The 20,269-nt window shown below is 49.6% G+C and overlaps 1 protein-coding gene across 4 annotated transcripts in view; it reads right to left on the reverse strand.

Annotated features, from left to right (window-relative positions):
- Positions 1-20,269, reverse strand: part of ARHGAP1 (Rho GTPase activating protein 1) — a 48,531-nt gene that overhangs the window by 8,106 nt on the left and 20,156 nt on the right. For all 4 annotated transcript variants that reach the window (XM_084629879.1, XM_084629881.1, XM_084629882.1 and 1 more), the window contains exons 4-9: positions 6,503-6,590; positions 6,034-6,165; positions 5,357-5,443; positions 4,553-4,651; positions 3,594-3,701; positions 2,048-2,124 (exon numbers count right to left, since the gene is read on the reverse strand). In XM_084629879.1, the coding sequence (XP_084486005.1) occupies positions 2,048-2,124; positions 3,594-3,701; positions 4,553-4,651; positions 5,357-5,443; positions 6,034-6,165; positions 6,503-6,590 (591 nt within the window). The remainder of the gene's footprint in view (positions 1-2,047; positions 2,125-3,593; positions 3,702-4,552; positions 4,652-5,356; positions 5,444-6,033; positions 6,166-6,502; positions 6,591-20,269) is intronic.

Below are 20,269 nucleotides of genomic sequence, written 5' to 3' on the forward strand. Positions count from 1 at the left end.
CATGGTTGTTCCAGTGATGTTATAGTAATTGTTACAGTAAGGGTATAATTTCATGTATATAATTATGGGGCTGAAAATGTAACCTCATGGCTTAAAGCAAGCCCAGGCAAAAACTCTCCAAGAACAGAGAGGCAGTTCACACCACGTCAGGGCAGGTATGGGACAAACCCAGCCCAGCCTCACAGGAACAAAGGACGCTGGCCTAGGCAGCAACAAAATAATCTGTTAGACTCTCAAGGGAGTCCCCCCCTTCCTTTGGTCAGTTTGGAACCGTGATGAGATAATGTTCACCTAACTCCGAAATTGAGGGGGAGGCTGGGCGGGTAATGCCAAGAGGAAAGAAAGGGCATGATAAAAGGGAGACATATTTGCCATGCTCTCTCTCTCTTCCACCTACATCTACAGCAGAGGTGAGCAAACTACGGCCTGCGGGTCACATCCGGCCCACGGGACCGTCCTGCCCGGCCCGGGAGGCTAGCCCCCTCTCCTCTCCTCCCCTCCCCAGCTATTCCCTCTCCCCACACAGCCTCAGCTCACTGCACTGCTGGCACATGCTCTGGGCGGCAGAGCAGTGAGCTCCTAGGGCAGCGCAGCTGCAGAGCCCGGCCTGACCTGGTGCTCTGTGCTGCGCGGCGCGGCTGCCTGACCTGGTGCAGCCACACCGCCAGCCACCGGTAAGGGGGCAGGGAGCGGGGGTTGGATAAAGGGCAGGGGAGTTCGGGTGGTGATCAGGGGCCAGGGGTGCGGATAGGGGTTGGGGCTGTTGGAGGGCGGGGAACATGGGGATTGAATGGGAGCAGGGGTCCCGGGGGGGACAGTCAGGGGCAGGGGTTCCGGGGACAGTCAGGGGACAGGGAGCAGGGTGGGGTGGATGGGGCAGGGTGTCCCAGGGGGGCAGTCAGGAAGGAGAGGGGATGTTGGATGGGGCGGTGGGTCTGGGGCCGGTAAGGGAGAAGGGGTGGTTGGATGGGGCAGGGCTCCTGGGGGGGGCAGTCAGAAAGGTGGGGGGGGTTGGATGGGGTGGCGGGGGTAGTTAGGGGTGGTGGGTCCGGGGCCAGTCAGGGAGAAGGGATGGTTGGATGGGGCAGGGGGTCCAGAGTCACCGGGGGGCTGTCAGGGGGTGAGAAGCAGGGAGGGTCAGATGGGGGCGGGGGCCGTGCCGTGCCATGCCTGGCTGTTTGGGGAGGCACAGCCTGCCCTAACCGGCCCTCCATACAATTTCAGAAACCCAATGAGGCTCTCAGGCCAAAAAGTTTGCCCACCCCTAATCTACAGACACCGCACCGAGGGACTGAAGTGCTGATCAAAGGGGAAAGCCTGGCTGAAGAGCAACCAGCCAGCCTGTGGTGAGAAGCATCTAAATTTGTAAGGGCACTGAAAGTGTTAAGATCAGCTTAAAATGCGTTTTGCTTTTATTTCATTTGACCAAATCCGACTTGTTATGCTTTGACTAATAATAACTTAAAATCTATCTTTATAGTTAATAAATCTGTTTGTTTATTCTACCTGAAGCAGTGCCTTTGGTTTGAAGTGTGTCAGAGGCTCCCCTTGGGATAACAAGCCTGGTACGTATCAATTTCTTGGTTAAATTGACGAACTCATATAAGCTTGTAGTGTCCAGCGGGCATAACTAGAAACTGCAAGACAGAGGTTCCTAGGGTTGTGTCTGGGACCGGAGATATTGGCTAGCGTCATTCGGTTATACAATCCAAGGAGCAGCTTACATGCCGGAGGCTGTGCACGAACAGCCCAGGAGTGGGGGTTCTCACAGCAGAGCAGGGTAAGGCTGGCTCCCAGAGTCAAGGACTGGAGTGACCTAGCAGATCACCAGTCCAGATAACACCAGAGGGGAATGTCAGACCCAGACACTGTGCAGGAAGGAGGGCATGGCAGGATCTCTCTTCTTGGCTCCATCAATCATATTTGGGCTCCATATTGTTCTGTGGTCATTTTCCTTCTGTTTCATAAAGATCTGATTGGCATTAGGAAGGGGAGAAGGCACCGGCATGGTATTGAATTGGGTTGAGGGTTTCATTTACGCACTCACCATGCTCCCGCAGATAGGCAATGGTTTCCCTGACCACCAGTGGGATGGGGGCCTGATCAGAGCTCTTTTCCCTTAGGCTGTGGGAAGAACAGAAGGTTAGAGGTTGCCAGTTACCTCTTGCCCGCATGCAGCTCATCACATCTGACATATGTACGTAGCAGGGACCTCTGCGGGATCCCTCTCCCCACCTAGTCCTGTCCCACTCTTTGCCCCTCAGCCTGCTCCCCCTCCCTCTCCCCATCCCAGTCCAACCAGGGCAGCATCCCACATGTTTTTGATACTACAATACACATATGTTACGCTGCCTCCTACTGCTGGTCTGTGTTGAGGAGCAGCGACTGCATTACAGCCAGCGTCAGGGGCCCAAGCTGGAGGCTTTGGTTGCTGGGAAGGGGCCAGGAAACAACTGAGGTGGCTCTGTGGGATGCAACTCCTTTTTCTTTCTTCGCTTTAGGCAAGAGCAGAGGGGAGTTTAAATGTAGGGGAGCGAAGGACAGGAATCCACCTAGACAGCAGCTAGCTGCTGTGTATTACTCTCCAACATCTGCCATTACATCCCGCAATGACAAATGCCAGATGGTTCAGTTCAGATGATCAGTAATGTAATATCTAATGTGGACATGTACATCACCATCATTTGGCTTCGGAGTCAAACCCCCATTGCAAAGAATGGGCCAAGTCACCTCTCTCTGAGAGATCGGTTCAGGACGCCTGCAAGCTCAGCCAGCAGTCACTGTGCTGGTTACACTGAGCTCACGTTTGGAAGGCTTTCACTGCAGCCAGAAGGGCTAGAAAATCACTTCCCAAACTGCCTCAGGGACAACTGCCTGAGCACATGGAGCTGGTTTCTCCTCATTTCCACTGGCCAAATTGCATTAAAAGCTAAAAATACATTAAATAATACTTTGCTGACGTCACTTTCCCATGTCAGCAATTCTGAAGCTGCCTCAGGGATGTGATGTGACCAGGAAAGTGTGGGGAAGCAGAGGCAAGGGTGAATGGGAGGGGATGTGTCCCTGAGAAACCCTCTATTAAAACAGCATTGAAGCTATGGAAAAAGTTGAGGGTCAGGTCCTCTGCCCTGCTCCAGCAAAACAACACAGGCCTAATGCCATTTTAGCCGGCCCCTTGAGGAATCCTCCCACTCAAGGAATCCTCATATGGCAGAAAAGTGCCATCATGGCTTGTACTCCAGCCCTTCCCACTCCTAGCCCCACGCACACAGGCATGTAGCTGGGGTGTCCTGGCACTCCAGTGAATCCTCAGTTACTGAAACAACCCCTTGTGGGCTGTTAGCATGTTAGAGAAGCCCTGCAGCGCCTCTAGTTTACACCAAGAACCAGCCCAGCAATCAGGCAAGCCACAATTTGAGGTGGGCAGAGGGTAGCTCAGGATCTGGGCTAGAGAATTGAGTTTTTCTAAATGACAACTCAGATTCTGCAGCAATTTCAAGGCCATTTCTGCAACTGCACTATATTGCATTATACACAGGGCTCTGGCATTAGCTGGCCCAGCAGCCAAAGCTACGCAACTCTAAGATACTCACTGCTGCAGAGAGACCCCAAACTGCTGGTTTGGCAGGGGTGGGCGCGGTGGGGTCAGCTTCTGGGGCACTTGAGAGGGTTTCTGCAGTGATTTCAGGTACTCGTCATATCTGTAGTGAGAGAGACAGATTGGTAGGGAACCAGCCCATCTCACACAGGGACCACCAACCAGTGCCTACCACCTCACACCCGGCACCCACCCTACTGCTTTGTGGATGCAACCAACCCAGCCCCTCTTGCTGATCCACTGGGAACTGCCCCAAAGACAGCTCTAGCCTAGTACTTGCTGACCCCAAGGACAGGCAGCTCAGGAGTGCTGGGGCAGCAAGACCAAAGGGCTCAGTCTCCAGCGGAGAAGAGGGAGCAAGGGGGGAGGCGGGGGTCTGTACAAAGAGAGGAGCTTGCTGGGATGAATAGGGAAAAGACGGGGCAAAGGACCGTGCACCTAGGAAGTCAGGGCAAGTTTGCTGGAAGACAAGGGTTGATGGGGTGTGCGTGTGCATGGGAGAGAGGTAGAGCCACAGGGATCTGAACAGGCTGGAGGTGCAGTTGAAGCACCTTTGGGAGACCACAGAGGAAAGCTGAAGTGAGAAGGCTCCACTGAGCTTTTGAGCAAAGTGGATGTACAGGCAGCAGCAGACAGGGAGGGACAGCAGAAAGATGCCTGGGGGTAAAGTCACTTGCCTGAGAGGAGACCAAGAGGCAGAAGAGACAGAGGCAGCAAAGGGGCCAAGTGAGCCTGAGCCAGGCATTGACGCTGAAGACAGGCAGGAAGGGGAGCTAGGAAGAGCCCCCTCTCTGAGGCACCCTGGCACTGCTACCTCGGATGAACCATCACTTCGGAGCAAAACAAGGCCCCTCCCCATTGCTTCCTTCCCCCTTGCCACTGTTTCCCCACCCTGCATCTTCCCTCCTCTCCCGGAGCCATGGGTAAGCAGGCAGGCAGGCCGCATGCTCTCACTTTAGCACCTGGCTTGGGATCCCCAGCTGCTCCAGCTTCACATGCTCCTCCAGCTCGCTCAGGAAGTTTGCATAAAAAATCTTCCGTCCAAACTTGAAACTGCAAAACAGAGGACAAGCAGCCCCATGAGGGATCCGGAGGGACTAACATCAGCAGAACTGGGGGAAGCCCAGGGCAAGAGCAGCAGGAATGAGGGGCTGTTAGCAGAGCTGTCTGGGGGAGCAAGAGCTGGAAGATCATGGGGCCTGCGGGGCAGAACTGAGGGGCCTTGGCAGTGCTGGAGGCAGCAGAGGTTCAGCAGTAGGGGCACCACACCACGCAGCTCTCTCTCAACCCCCATATTCCGTGAGGCACTGCTAAGGCTCCTCCACAGCCTGGCTCAAAGCCTGGCAAAGATGGGCTCTGCACAGCACAGCACTGCCCCTCCCTGGGCTCTGCAGCAGGCCAGAGTCCGCTCCTCTTTTCATTTTTGGCCCAGGAGGCTGGCGGTTTCACTGGTGACACGCTGAACTCAGTGCCCCTCTGGGTTTCATTCTCCTCCTCCCCTTCTGTCCTGGTGCTAACGCCTGGGACATGTGGCCTTTGCAGGGGCTGAGCTCCCCAGGCCCCAGCAGAGGGGCTCTTGTTTTGCCTGGATCTTTCAGAAATAATGGGAGGCATATCCCCCGAGAGGTTAATGCAGGAGGAGTCACCAGTGCCAGCACAGGAGGAGCTAGGAGCCTGTGCTCCCCTCCTGGCCTGCTGAGGAATGCTGCACATCCCCCTGCACCCAGGGAGCTTGAGCCAGCCTCCGCTGCCCCCTACCTGATCAGAGGCTTGAAGAGAATCAGCAGAGTCTTGATGAACATCGTTGGGTGCACGATGTACAGCGCTTTGATGTTCTTCTTGTACCTGCCAAAGGAAGCCGAGTGAGGGAGAGCTCTGCCTGGGCTGGGGAGCTGGGCTGAGCAGCAGCCCAAATGGCTCCCTGGGGCTCTAAGTCCCACCCTCCACACTCTCAGTGCACTGTGCCCCTCCCTGGGGCCCCGTGTGTTAACCCAATTCCCCAGCCTTCTATAACACCACTCTCCCCTCATTTCCTAGCCCTCAACCACCCAGCAACCTCAACGCCTGCTCTTTGCCACCCCACGACTCCACTCATGAGGCATTGCCCCATAAGGGGAGGAGCTGCCAAATGGCCTGGACACTTGCGTTGACTCTTGCCTTTGCTAGCCCCCTGCTGACCCGGAGAACTTTCCACAAGAGCGGTTTGTACCCCTCACTCTGTCTATAGAACTTTCTATCTTCATAGCATTTGACAAACATCAGTTCACCCCCACCACCTCCCAGCAGGTAGAGATGTGGGCGGGATCATGATCCCCATGTTACAAATGGGGAAAGGACTTGCCTAGGACATGCTTTAGCTCCAAAGAGGACCACACAGGGAGTCAGACTGTAGAAGAGAACTCAGGAGTCCTGTCCCATTGGCCACACCTACTCACTTGCGGTCAAATTCCCGGTAGGCATCCCGCAGCCAGCTCAGGGACGGCTTGTTCTCACTGGTGAGGCCATGGTGCAGATACACCAATGTGTAGTCACTCTCCACATACTGGTCCAGTGTGAACTTAAGATACCTGGGAAGACACAGGAACTTCTGAGCTCGCAGTATGCACTGGCATGTGTATAAGCTTGCTCCCTATTGGCCACAGTTGGCATAAGGAAAATTTTGCCACACTGCAGAAACGGAGGCACTTGTGCCCTGGGAGAGGAAGGAGAGGAGCATACAGGAGGGCAATTCCTGGCCGGGGGTTGGCTGGATGTGGGGTGCAGCCCACACCTAGTTGGAGATTATAACAGAGGGCACATATCCAGCCAGAGCAGCTGCTGCCTGTAGATCTGCCCCCTAGGACTCGGGGACTGTCTCAGATCCAGGCTGTCATGGGAGCAGTGGGCCTCCAAGGCAGTACTCACTGCAGCAGTTTCACATGGTCAAGTTGATGGCAGGGTGGCATCCGGCAGGCACTGAACAAAATGACTTTCCGTCCATAGTTGTCATCACCTGGGAATGAAATGCCAGAGATCACAGGGAGATTCAGGGACAACACTGGGCTCCCACCAGCATATGTGCAATGCAGCAGGAGTCCCTGTCCCTCCACCACAGGGCAGAAGCCTGGGATTTCACAGTAACCAATACAGCTTGCCTGACCTCTGCCTCAGCAGAGCCCACCTCGTCCATAGGTGGGGGAAGGCAGTGATCTGAGAGCACGCAGGGCCCTAAGGGCAAGTAATGTGAAAGATGTCTGGAGCCAGTGTGGAGTATATGCCACATAGCCAGCAGGAAAGGGCAGGATGTGGGACTCAGATGTCCTGAGGCATGCAGGAACTGTTCCCCACACAGTGGCCTCAGGTAGCAACACTGAAACAGAGATTGCTCAGAGTTGGGCACCTGCAGCACTGTGGCTGTGTGCATTGCTACAGAGATGTAAGTACCCCTAGTAGAGGGAAGACCTTCCCCTCGCAGACGCAGAAGCTTCAGAGCGCGGGCCCAGGGTATGTGCTTCTCTCCTGGCATATTTGCTCTTGCTTCGGCTGAAGTTTGCTCCTACATGCACAGTGAAATCAGACCACACCCTAAGGGAGAGGGTAAAGCTGCACAAAGGACAGGCTGACTCTGGGCAGGATGGAGCAGAGCAGAGCCAGGTGATGAGGGGCAGGCTCCACTACTCCCGCTCCTCCCCAGAGCCTATCCTAGAGAAGTAGGAATTGGTACCATGAGCCTCCGAAGTGTTTTGCAGAACAATCTTGTTTACTGGCTTCATCATCTGATGCAGCCTAAGGGTATGTCTACACAACCAAGAAAAGCCCATGGCTGGCCCATAACCCTCTCATCCAGTCCCAGCCCGAGCTCCAGCCCAAGCCCAGATGTCTACACTGCAATGAAACAGTCTCAGCCCGAGTCGGCTGACATGGGCCAGCCATGGGTGTCTAGTTGCTGAGTAGACATACCCTAAAACTGTTCTGGAGAGATCACCTGGCAAATCCAGTGTGATTCTATCAAACTTAGCATGGGGACAACCCTACCCAACTCAAAGCCCAGCAAAGAACAGCTCTCATCACACCCGAAGAACTCCACCCTAGGGACATGGTCCCTGATCCTCTCCTGTGGTTTCACAGATCTTGGGCCAGATTCTCACCTGACATAACTCTTATGATTTCAGTGGACTTCTGCCAACAGAGAATGTGGCCCCATGAATGAAGCCCTAGTAGGGAGATGAGGGGAGAGTTCAGTGAGCGGATAGAGGGAATTGCACCCTATCTGATTCTGAGCTTTTCTCCTTTGTACTGATTCACTAAGCACGTGGGTACACAGAGCTTCAGTGCAGCATGAACAGATATATCACCTGCATGAAGGAGCCCCCATCTATTTCCATCAGGGTGGCTTATTTTCAAATACCAAGAAGGGGTGGGAACAGCTTCCCTAGAGGACAATGAAGAGCAAAACTTGTCCCGAGAGCCTCAGTTTCCTGGTGAGCCAATGCAGCGTGTCCTGCCCAGTGAGAGAAGGGGGAGTACAGACTGTTCTAAGTTGCACCAACAATGCCACAAAGGCTGTCGCATGGAGAAGAAGCAGAAACTTTTCCCCATTTCAAACTGCAGAGTTGCCCGGTATCATTCACCACCACAATCACTTCTCCGGTTCCACATTTAAACTCACCTCCCACAGGGCATGCAGCCACTTCTCTTCACATCCCTGCACTGGGATCTTGGACCCCAACTGCCCCTTTATTACAATCAATGCCCAGCAACTGAGATCTTTAGTCAAAAGAGAGCAGGTTATCATGTCTAATAAACAAGGGCCAATTCCAAAGTTTGCAGAAATAAAGCCTGCCTGCGCTAAGGCAAGTGCTTGTTGATGCCAAGAGCAGCCGCAGGTCCGCATGTGTGTGAGCATGGCCACAACACCCAAGAAAGCATTACCTCTCAGGGGCCAACAGTCCTCAACCCCATCCACGCAGTCCAGGCTGTGAGAACAGATTTCCTCTCCAGTCTGTCACTCTCATTTTCCCTTTCCACTGATATTTTATTGTAACTCACCAGACAATACAAGAGAATATGGAGTTCACCAATATAAACAAACTGGTCCCTGTACAAAAGTTAGGGAGACAACTGAAGCAATAGGGGACAGCTCAAGGTACAGGCCATGAGGGAGTGATCAACCATCACATGAACACAACAGTGGCATGCTGGGGTAAAAGGCACTGAGAGAGGACATGGTACCCAGCAGATACACAAGACCTGGAGAGGGTGATGCGGAGACCATTGGGAACAACTGTACACAGCCACAGCCAGGCCACAAGACCAACATCAAACAGATTATCCCATGGGCGCCCAAACTCCGTCTAACCAAGAAGCTTCTTGACAGCTTGCCATACACCCACTGAGCATAAATGGGTACATTGCAGCTGCCCTTATATTGAAAATGGAAGAGTAGCCTGCAAAGTCATGGGCTTGTGGATAAGGCACTATTACAGCTTCCCCATGTGGACAGGTCATTCAGCCTCTCTGCCTCAGTTCCTCATCTGTACAACGGGGATACTTCCTGACTTCACAGGGTGTTGGGAGTATAAATCTGTTTATGTTTGTGATGCTCTCACGCATTGTGATGATGGGGGCTCAGATAAGAATACAGAGACACTCCAGGTCTCAGTACGCAGTGTGAAAAGGCGCTATATGTTGGGAACAGCACTCTCTCCTGGCCACCCCTCCAGATTAATAGCCACATGGTCCATATTTAACTGTCTTTCAAGCAAGGCTAGTTTGTGCAACAGAAGCCAGGAGTAGAGCCCAAGCATGGCCAAGTTCATGCCTTTGTTGTGAATGCTCTGCACTGATGCAATATCCACAGCAGAGTTCTGTGCTGAGGTCCTTGAGAAACTGATTTCTGAGCCTGGCAAATCACTAGACATGGACCAGCTGAAGCACATAGCCCTTAAGGGCAAATCAAACTCCAATACCAAGACACCTGCCACTGGAGCAACATGAAAGACAACACTTAGGGCCCAGAAGGCAGTGCCTGTAACCGCGATTGGTACAGAGTCCTGCTGAGAATGCCTGGTGTTGTCAGTTCTGCGGCCTGTGTTATACAGGAGGTCACACGAGATGATCACAATGGTCCCTTCCGGCCTTAGAATCTATGGATCCTGGACCAGTCTTAGAGAGGAAGGCAAATTCTCTTGGATACTTGCCAGAAGAAAGTAAACAGAAAGGGGCATCTAATCCCTCAGAGAGCTCCAGAAACATGGCCAGATTTGCCTTCCAAATCAGGATAGTACATTGTTTAAGGGCATTTAGGGAAGGTAGCTGGAGAACTATACTGAGACCAACATACCACCAGTGCCAGGGCTTCTCCTTAGCTCCCTGTACTGAGCTCAGTCCGCTAACTTATAAATCACCTGAAACGAACTGCTTCATATCCCATTTCCATCTGCCATCTCAGATCAGACTGGTCTTTCCAGACAAGGCAAAGCCAGCTCCCAAGCATTCAGGGGGGTTTGAATCACCAATGGTTCCAATTTATAAATGAGAAACTGCAGCCAATTCTACAAGCTTTTGGCTAGCTGAGGAAACTGCCTCCAGCTGACCGCTCTGCCTTGGAGAGAGCAGATCATGTTTGATCTCGGACAGATGTTCCACTCCTTGTACTGTTTGGTTTTGAAAATGCAAAGTTAATCTTATTTCTAAGTCTCTAAATTTTAGCCACTTCTTTGCAGTGCAAACAGCTATTGCTCCCACTAAGCACAACCACAGACCTTGAACTAATGACTCCACTGTTCGTTTGTTCCCCTCCTCTCCCAAATGGGGTATGTTCAGCAATAACTCAATTAGCAAACAACCAGCAATAAGTGATTATACAGCACCCAGAGTCCAAAGCACACAACAAACATCACACGTAGATGTCCAGACACACAAGGAATCACTTCATCCAACACCGAAGTGTAGCTACCTTTGGAGTGGAACATAGCAACAATGCACAATGGTATGCAAAGAATAGTATTATATTCATTTCATAGCTTCCAAGGCCAGAAGGGACCATTGTGACCGCCTATATAACTCAAGCCATAGAATTGCCCCAAAATAATTTCCAGAGCAGAGCTTTTAGAAAGACATCTAATCTTGCTTTCAAAATTGCCAGTGATGAAGAAGCCCCACGACCCTTGGTAAATTGTTCCAGTGGTTAATTACCCTCACTGTTAAGATTTTATACATTATTTCCAGCCTGAATTTGTCTAGCTTCAACTTCCAGCTCTTGTATCATGTTCTACCTTCTCTGCTAGACTGAAAAGCCCACTATTAAATATTTGCTCCCCAGGTAGGTACTTACAGACTAATCAAATCACCCCTTAACGTTTCCATTTTGAAGCGAAGTAGATTGAGCTTCTTGAGTCTACCACTGTAAGGCAGGTTTTCTAATCCTTTAATCATTCTCGTGGCTCTTCTCTGAGCCCTCTCTAATTTTTCAACACCCTTGAGGACTGAAACTAGTGTGAATTTAGGGAGATCCAACATAACTACTCAAACTGGAATCTGACCAGGACCCAAGGTAAACACCCTGAAAAGTACATGGTGTTTTTAAGGACCAAGTGGTCAGCACCTCAGTTTTCTCCCTCATGCAGAGGGGAGCACCTCCAGCAGCACAATACACTTCCAAATACCACACTGGGGCATTGGGGCAACAAGAATTATGATACCTTCTAAATAGTCAACACAATCCCTTGCTTTTTCTTAGAGTGCTGCCACTCAAATGTGTGAGATCACAGCCTGAGATGTGCTGGCTGTGTCAGAAGCACAAGGTGTATCAGAACTATAATATAGTCCTGATAAGACCACTCTGCATTAAATGGAACCATAAACCCATTAAGGGAACTATTTGCTTAACTGTCTGCAAAACTCCCTAAACATTTCCTGGTGTGTTTCACCTGGGGAAACACTGCCCAGGCTACTTGAGATCTATGCCCTGATTTGAGTCTGTTGCATGATTAGGACAGTTAACTAGAACCAGTCCAGGTACCCTGACTATTCTTAATCTCTGTATGTACAATCAGATGGGTATCCAATTTCTATGCAAATCTCAAGTGGGAAATATCCTAGTATTTAGATATCATCCGAATGCAGTTAGATAGGGTCTGCCACCAAAGAGCCAATGTTACAAAATATTCCAAAGCTACAACATTCAGGGATGAGTATACGAAGTAGCAAAACTCAAAGATCTGGCCCTCAGCCACACTTGAGGTTCACAGACACTACAGGTTCAGAATGCAAGACTGCCTGATCAACCTGGAGCACTGCATGCTGGTACCTTTATTGGAGCAGAAGCCAGAAACAAACTATTCTATTTCATGCAATTTCAGGCTCCAGGCAAGTTGGTGACACAGCTGGGAAGGGTCAGATATCTCTGACATATTTTAGTTTCACTTCAATGCAGAAGCAGACTGAGCATTTCATGCAGACAGGAAGCAAATCCTACAATTTGCAGGCATAGTTACTAGGTGTCCTAGCACCCAGTCTCTCTTTATCTAGGTATTTCTTCCACACCCATCACCAAGGTACCTGACCACTACCAGAATTATAAAGCTGTCAAGGTTCCTCCCCGACTCTGAACTCTAGGGTACAGATGTGGGGACCTGCATGAAAAACCTCCTAAGCTTATCTTTACCACCTTAGGTCAAAACTTCCCCAAGGTACAAAATATTCCACCCTTTGTCCTTGGATTGGCCGCTACCACCACCAAACTAATACTGGTTACTGGGGAAGAGCTGTTTGGACGCGTCTTTCCCCCCAAAATACTTCCCAAAACCTTGCACCCCACTTCCTGGACAAGGTTTGGTAAAAAGCCTCACCAATTTGCCTAGGTGACTATAGACCCAGACCCTTGGATCTTAAGAACAATGAACAATCCTCCCAACACTTGCACACCCCCTTTCCTGGGAAATGTTGGATAAAAAGCCTCACCAATTTGCATAGGTGACCACAGACCCAAACCCTTGGATCTGACAACAATGAAAAAGCATTCCGTTTTCTTACAAGAAGACTTTTAATAAAAATAGAAGTAAATAGAAATAAAGAAATCCACCCTGTAAAAATCAGGATGGTAGATACCTTACAGGGTAATTAGATTCAAAATATAGAGAACCCCTCTAGGCAAAACCTTAAGTTACAAAAAAGATACACAGACAGAAATAGTTATTCTATTCAGCACAGTTCTTTTCTCAGCCATTTAAAGAAATCATAATCTAACACGTACCTAGCTAGATTACTTACTAAAAGTTCTAAGACTCCATTCCTGGTCTATCCCTGGCCAAGACAGAATGTAGACAGACACACAGACCCTTTGTTTCTCTCCCTCCTCCCAGCTTTTGAAAGTATCTTGTCTCCTCATTGGTCATTTTGGTCAGGTGCCAGCGAGGTTACGTTTAGCTTCTTAACCCTTTACAGGTGAGAGGAGCTTTCCCCTGGCCAGGAGGGATTTCAAAGGGGTTTACCCTTCCCTTTATATTTATGACACGCTCCCCAAATCTCAGCTAGGGTGAAACACTGGCTGGGATTTCTTCCTGGAGCTCTAGGAAAAACAGAGTTAATAAGACACATGCATCTCTAAATATACTACCAAGTACATAAAGACTAACAATATTTTCTACATCTCAAGGACGATTTTAACCAGTTGATTCTGGGAAACTTTCATGGGAGAGTGCATCAGCCACTTTGTTAGAAGCTCCTGAGATGTGTTGGATGTCAAAATCAAAATCTTGGAGAGCTAAACTCCACCGAAGAAGTTTTTTGTTAGTTTCTTTGATGGTGTGAAGCCACTTCAGTGCAGCATGGTCGGTTTGCAGGTGGAAACGCCGTCCCCAAACATATGGGCGTAGCTTTTCCAGAGCGTAGACAATGGCGTAACATTCTTTTTCAGTGACTGACCAGTTGCTTTCCCTCTCAGACAGTTTTTTGCCGAGAAACACTACAGGGTGGAATTCTTGATCAGGTCCTTTCTGCATTAAAACTGCTCCCACACCACACTTGGACGCATCTGTGGCTACTAGGAACGGTTTGTCAAAGTCTGGGGCCCTTAGTACAGGGTCAGACATGAGTGTCGCTTTAAGCTTGTTAAAGGCCTTCTGACACTTTTCGGTCCACTGAACAGCATTTGGCTGTTTCTTTTTGGTTAGGTCTGTCAGTGGGGCGGCGATTTGGCTGTAGTGCGGTACAAATTGTCTGTAATAACCGGCCAAGCCTAAGAAGGATTGAACCTGTTTCTTTGACTTTGGGACAGGCCACTTTTGGATAGCATCCACTTTGGCCTGTAGGGGGCTGATAGTTCCTTGACCCACCTGGTGTCCAAGGTAAGTCACTCTGTTTAGGCCTATTTGACACTTCTTAGCCTTAACAGTCAGTCCTGCCTCCCTTATGCGCTGAAGGACTTTTTGTAGATGTTCCAGGTGGTCTGCCCAGGAATCCAAAAATATGGCCACATCATCAAGGTAGGCAACTGCATATTCTCCTAATCCCGCTAGGAGACCATCTACAAGTCTTTGGAAGGTGGCGGGTGCATTTCGCAGCCCGAAAGGGAGTACATTAAATTCATACAGCCCGAGATGTGTGGTGAAGGCTGACCTTTTCTTGGCAGATTCATCTAGCGGTACCTGCCAGTACCCCTTGGTTAAGTCCAAGGTAGAGATGAACTGGGCCCGTCTCAGTTTCTCTAATAGTTCATCTGTGCGTGGCATTGGATAGTTGTCTGGGCGAGTTACAGCATTTAGCTTACGGTAGTCCACGCAAAAACGTATTTCCCCATCTGGTTTGGGAACTAGAACCACTGGAGATGCCCATGCACTTTCAGAGGGGCGGATTACACCCATCTGTAACATATCCTGGATCTCCCGTTCTATAGCAGTTTTAGCTTGAGGAGACACCCGGTAAGGTTGGACTTTAATTGGGTGAGCATTACCTGTGTCAACGGAGTGGTATGCCCGTTCAGTCAGTCCTGGGGTGGCTGAGAACATCGGCGCGTAGCTAGTGCACAGCTCCTTGATCTGCTGTCGCTGCATACGCCCAAGGGTCATGGAGAGGTTCACCTCTTCCACACCACTACCACATTTCCCATCGTAGTAGACACCTTCAGGCCACTCAGCGTCGTCTCCTCCCTGGGCTGTAAACTGACAAACCTTTAATTCTCTGGAATAAAAGGGCTTTAGAGAATTAATATGGTACACCTTAGGCTTTCGGTTGGAGGTGGGGAATGCTATGAGATAATTAACAGCTCCCAGGCGCTCCTGGACCGTGAATGGCCCTTCCCACGATGCTTCCATTTTATGGGCTTGGAGCACCTTTAAGACCATGACCTGGTCCCCTACTTTGAAGGAACGCTCTGTGGCATGTTTATCATACCAGGCTTTTTGCTCTTTTTGAGCATCCTGTAAGTTTTCTTTAGCAAGGGCTAAAGAGGTTCGGAGGGTGTTTTGTAGGTTGGTTACAAAGTCCAGAATGTTAGTTCCTGGAGAAGGTGTAAATCCCTCCCATTGCTGCTTCACCAACTGCAATGGCCCCTTAACCTCACGGCCATATACAAGTTCAAATGGGGAAAACCCTAAACTGGGGTGTGGTACAGCTCTGTAGGCAAAGAGCAACTGCTGCAACACTAGGTCCCAATCATTGGAGTGCTCATTTACGCATTTACGTATCATGGCCCCCAAAGTTCCATTAAACTTCTCCACCATGCCATTTGTTTGATGGTGGTAAGGAGTGGCAACCAAATGATTTACCCCATGAGCTTCCCAAAGGTTTTTCATAGTTCCTGCCAGGAAATTAGTCCCTGCATCTGTGAGGATGTCGGAGGGCCAACCTACCCTGGCAAAAATGTCTGCTAGTGCCTGGCACACACTTTTAGCCCTGGTGTTGCTTAGAGCTACTGCTTCCGACCATCGGGTGGCAAAATCCATGAAAGTCAGTATGTACTGCTTTCCTCTGGGTGTCTTTTTCGGAAAAGGACCCAGAATATCCACAGCTACTCGCTGAAATGGAACTTCAATGATGGGGAGTGGCTGGAGAGGGGCTTTGACCTGGTCTTGGGGTTTTCCCACTCTTTGGCACACCTCACAAGACTGGACATAGGTAGAAATATCCTTGCCCATTCCCTCCCAGTGGAATGACCCCCGCAAACGGTCTTTGGTCCTGTTCACCCCAGCATGGCCACTAGGGTGATCATGGGCAAAGCTCAAGAGCTTGGCCCGGTATTTAGTTGGAACTACCAACGGTCTCTGAGGATGCCAGTCTTCCTGGTGTCCCCCAGAAAGAGTTTCCTTGTATAAAAGTCCTCTTTCTACAACAAACCTGGATCGATTAGAAGAGCTGAGAGGCGGTGGGTTGCTCCGTGCCGCCGTCCAAGCTCTCTGGAGGCTTTCATCTGCTTCCTGTTTGGTCTGGAACTGTTCCCTTGATGTTGGAGACATCAGTTCCTCATGGGATTGTGGACCTAGGCTTGGTCCCTCTGGAAGCGATATAGGGGATGGAGCTGTTTCTGTTGACTGTGAACCGCTCTCCGCTGGTGCACTATGTTGGGATTCAGGCTCCGGCTGAGCCTCTTGAGTAGGGTTATCGGCTGCTGCCAGTTCAGGTTTGGTGGGGCCCTCTGGTGTTGAGGTTGCAAGTACTGGATTCAGTGCTGACACTGGGTCTGGTGTTGGTTGTTTGGCTGGTTCCAGTTCTGGGACTGGTTCCGTCTGGGTCTCTGGGACTGGATCCACTACTGCTGTTGCAGACATTGGCCTGGGGTCCGGGTCTATCACCTCTGACCGGGTCCTGGTAGAAGTTTCCGTTCCCACCCTCTTGGCCTGCTTCACATGATTGACCAAGTCTTCCCCCAACAGCATGGGGATGGGATAATCATCATAGACTGCAAAAGTCCATGTTCCTGACCAGCCCTTGTACTGGACAGGCAACTTGGCTGTAGGCAAATTGAAAGAGTTGGACTTGAAGGGTTGAATCGTCACTTGGATCTCTGGGTTGATTAAATTGGGGTCCACTAAGGAAGCATGGATAGCTGACACTTGTGCTCCGGTGTCCCTCCACGCAGTGACCTTCTTCCCACCCACTCTCACAGTTTCCCTCCGCTCCAAGGGTATCTGGGAGGTATCTGGGCCTGCGGACCTCTGGTGTGATTCCGGTGCAATGAACTGTAATCTGTTGGGGTTCTTGGGGCAGTTGGCCTTTACATGCCCCAGCTCGTTACATTTAAAACGTCGTCCAGCTGACGGGTCACTGGGGCGAGGTGGGTTGCTGGAGAATGGGGTAGTGGGACGATAAGGGGTCTGGAGGGTTCTTTGGGAGGTAGGTGGGGCTTTGGGCAGCCCCCGGTAATAGGGTGTGGTCTGGGGTTGTCCCTTCTGGTCTCCACTCCAACTGTGACAAGTTTTCTTCTTCTCTGCCACCTCCACCCATCTGGCTCCAATCTCTCCTGCCTCGATTACGGTTTTGGGCTTCCCATCTAGGATGTATTTTTCTATTTCCTCAGGAACACCCTCTAAGAATTGTTCCATTTGCATTAGGAAGGGCAAATTTACTGGAGACTCACCACTTGCTCCTGATATCCAGGCATCCCAATGTTTCACAGTGTGGTAGGCATGTCGGGTAAATGACATGTCTGGTCTCCACCTTAGGGCTCTGAACCTCCGACGAGACTGCTCGGGTGTTATCCCCATTCTGACTCTCGCCTTGGATTTAAACAGTTCATACTTGTTCATGTGTTCTTTAGGCATTTCAGCTGCCACCTCAGCTAAGGGCCCACTGAGCTGCGGCCTCAGCTCTACCATGTATTGGTCAGTAGAGATGTTGTACCCAAGGCAGGCCCTTTCGAAGTTTTCTAGGAAGGCCTCAGTATCATCGCCTGCCTTGTAGGTGGGGAACTTTCTGGGATGGGAAGTGGTACTTGGAGAAGGATTACTAGGGTTTGTTGGGATATTCTGCTGAGCCTTTATCTTCTCCATCTCCTCCACATACTTCCTCTCTTTTTCCTTCTCCTCCAGTTCCTTGTCCCTTCTTCCATAGCTCTCCTGTGAGCAGCCGCTTGGTGTTGTTCTGCCACTCTTGCTTGTTCCTTCTTCAGCCGCATGAGTTCTATCTGTCTTTCATGTTCCCTTCGTCTTTCCGCAGCCTGAAATCTGGCTAATTCCAGCTTGTGTCGAGCCGTGGATTTTGTCATTCTAACCTCTCTGTTTTAACTAACTTTACACCCAAGGTTTAGAAATAAACAAAACTTGGCTGTAAAATTTTGCTGTGCTGGAATAGAATACCTATTCTCTGATAGTGACTGTCAGCCTACAGAAAAAGACAATTCCCTTGTCTCTGCTCTGGGCCCAAATCAAAGCAAAAAACCTCCAACTACTTGGAAACCTGCTTACCAGCAGCCCAACAGAAAAAAAAAATTCCTTTTCAAACCTGTGCTCCTTGTAAAACAAAAAAAATCAAAATCCTAAAAAAAACCCCCTGCCACTTTTGTCTCCAGGCAAATGGGTAGGACACCCCCCTCCCTATTTACTTTTAGGGAGAAAAAAACTCTGGGTTGGAAGACTGAATTTCCCTGCAGGAGTTAAGTACCCTGCCTCCAGGCAAAGAAAACCTGCAATTCACAAAGATAATCCCCTTTTGTCTCTGCTTGGCCACAAAGCAGAGAAAAACAAGCTGCTTTCAGTTTCAGCTGCTTTCTGGACTTCCTTTCCAAAGGAAAAACATTTCCTTTTTTAAAATCTGTATTTCTAGTTCAAAAAATCTCAACTGGACCTCAAAATGATTTCAGGTTAATCCCACCACTATGCCACCATGTCAAGGTTCCTCCCCGATTCTGAACTCTGAACAGATGTGGGGACCTGCATGAAAAACCTCCTAAGCTTATCTTTACCACCTTAGGTCAAAACTTCCCCAAGGTACAAAATATTCCACCCTTTGTCCTTGGATTGGCCGCTACCACCACCAAACTAATACTGGTTACTGGGGAAGAGCTGTTTGGACGCGTCTTTCCCCCCAAAATACTTCCCAAAACCTTGCACCCCACTTCCTGGACAAGGTTTGGTAAAAAGCCTCACCAATTTGCCTAGGTGACTATAGACCCAGACCCTTGGATCTTAAGAACAATGAACAATCCTCCCAACACTTGCACACCCCCTTTCCTGGGAAATGTTGGATAAAAAGCCTCACCAATTTGCATAGGTGACCACAGACCCAAACCCTTGGATCTGACAACAATGAAAAAGCATTCCGTTTTCTTACAAGAAGACTTTTAATAAAAATAGAAGTAAATAGAAATAAAGAAATCCACCCTGTAAAATCAGGATGGTAGATACCTTACAGGGTAATTAGATTCAAAACATAGAGAACCCCTCTAGGCAAAACCTTAAGTTACAAAAAAGATACACAGACAGAAATAGTTATTCTATTCAGCACAGTTCTTTTCTCAGCCATTTAAAGAAATCATAATCTAACACGTACCTAGCTAGATTACTTACTAAAAGTTCTAAGACTCCATTCCTGGTCTATCCCTGGCCAAGACAGAATGTAGACAGACACACAGACCCTTTGTTTCTCTCCCTCCTCCCAGCTTTTGAAAGTATCTTGTCTCCTCATTGGTCATTTTGGTCAGGTGCCAGCGAGGTTACGTTTAGCTTCTTAACCCTTTACAGGTGAGAGGAGCTTTCCCCTGGCCAGGAGGGATTTCAAAGGGGTTTACCCTTCCCTTTATATTTATGACAAAAGCCATATGAAGAGACCAGAGCCTTCATCCTTAATGGGTTTTGGGGAGAACCAAGAGAGGGTATCTGCGGAAGCTAGGGAGATGGAGTTTAAGTTGGCAAGATGCAGTTTTTCAAGGTTACATTAGGAACCAGCTGACTCCAGGATGAAGGACAAATATATCATACCTATTTAATGCTTTATTTGTACTTAAACTATTAAACTATTGCAGAGGGAGAAGGTAAAAAATGTAAAATGGGAGGAATATGCTGAGGGCATGGCAGACTGGGGAACAGGAAGAGATAAGGCAGTGGGGGAACACCCACACAGAAAGAATTGCACTAAGGCAGCTGTAAAAAAACAAACCAGAAGAAGAACTCTGTGTAAGCTTAAAAGCTTGTCTCTTTCGCCAACAGAAGGAGGTCCAATAAAAGATATTACCTCACCCATCTTGTCTCTGTGAAAAACAGTGGCATTTATCAGCAATTCCAGGGCCTGAGCAAAGGGCTCAGCCAGCAGAAAGTTCAAAGATAATGGAAAGAACTCCTAGCACCAGAAGAGAGCTCATTTGCATTGACAAATCCAATGGCATTATAACAGCCAAGCTCCTGACATTTGGGGATGGACTCCAGAGAATGTTAACAAACGTGATCATCTTCCTCAGCAAGCACATTGGGCCACGTAGCACAGCTTCAGGCTAGCATGGAGAACACACCACCGTAATATGATGTCCCACTAGCAGCTGGCAGCAGAAAAAATTGCCCCTGAAGGAGCTCATGGAAGAACGGCCAATCAGAGTGCCAGCTGCACAGCAAGTCTATTTCCTGATTACAACAGTGGATGAGAGGGAGGGAAGCAGTCTCAGCACGGATGCCTGAAGCATACACCACAATAAGATGAAGCTAGATTCAAGCTAACCTGGCCCAAAGAAAGCATCACCACCCAAGAGGAGGAACAGAACTCATG

Source organism: Lepidochelys olivacea, assembly GCF_965140295.1.
Source record: "Lepidochelys olivacea isolate rLepOli2 genome assembly, chromosome: 6".
NCBI classification, from domain to species: domain Eukaryota; kingdom Metazoa; phylum Chordata; order Testudines; family Cheloniidae; genus Lepidochelys; species Lepidochelys olivacea.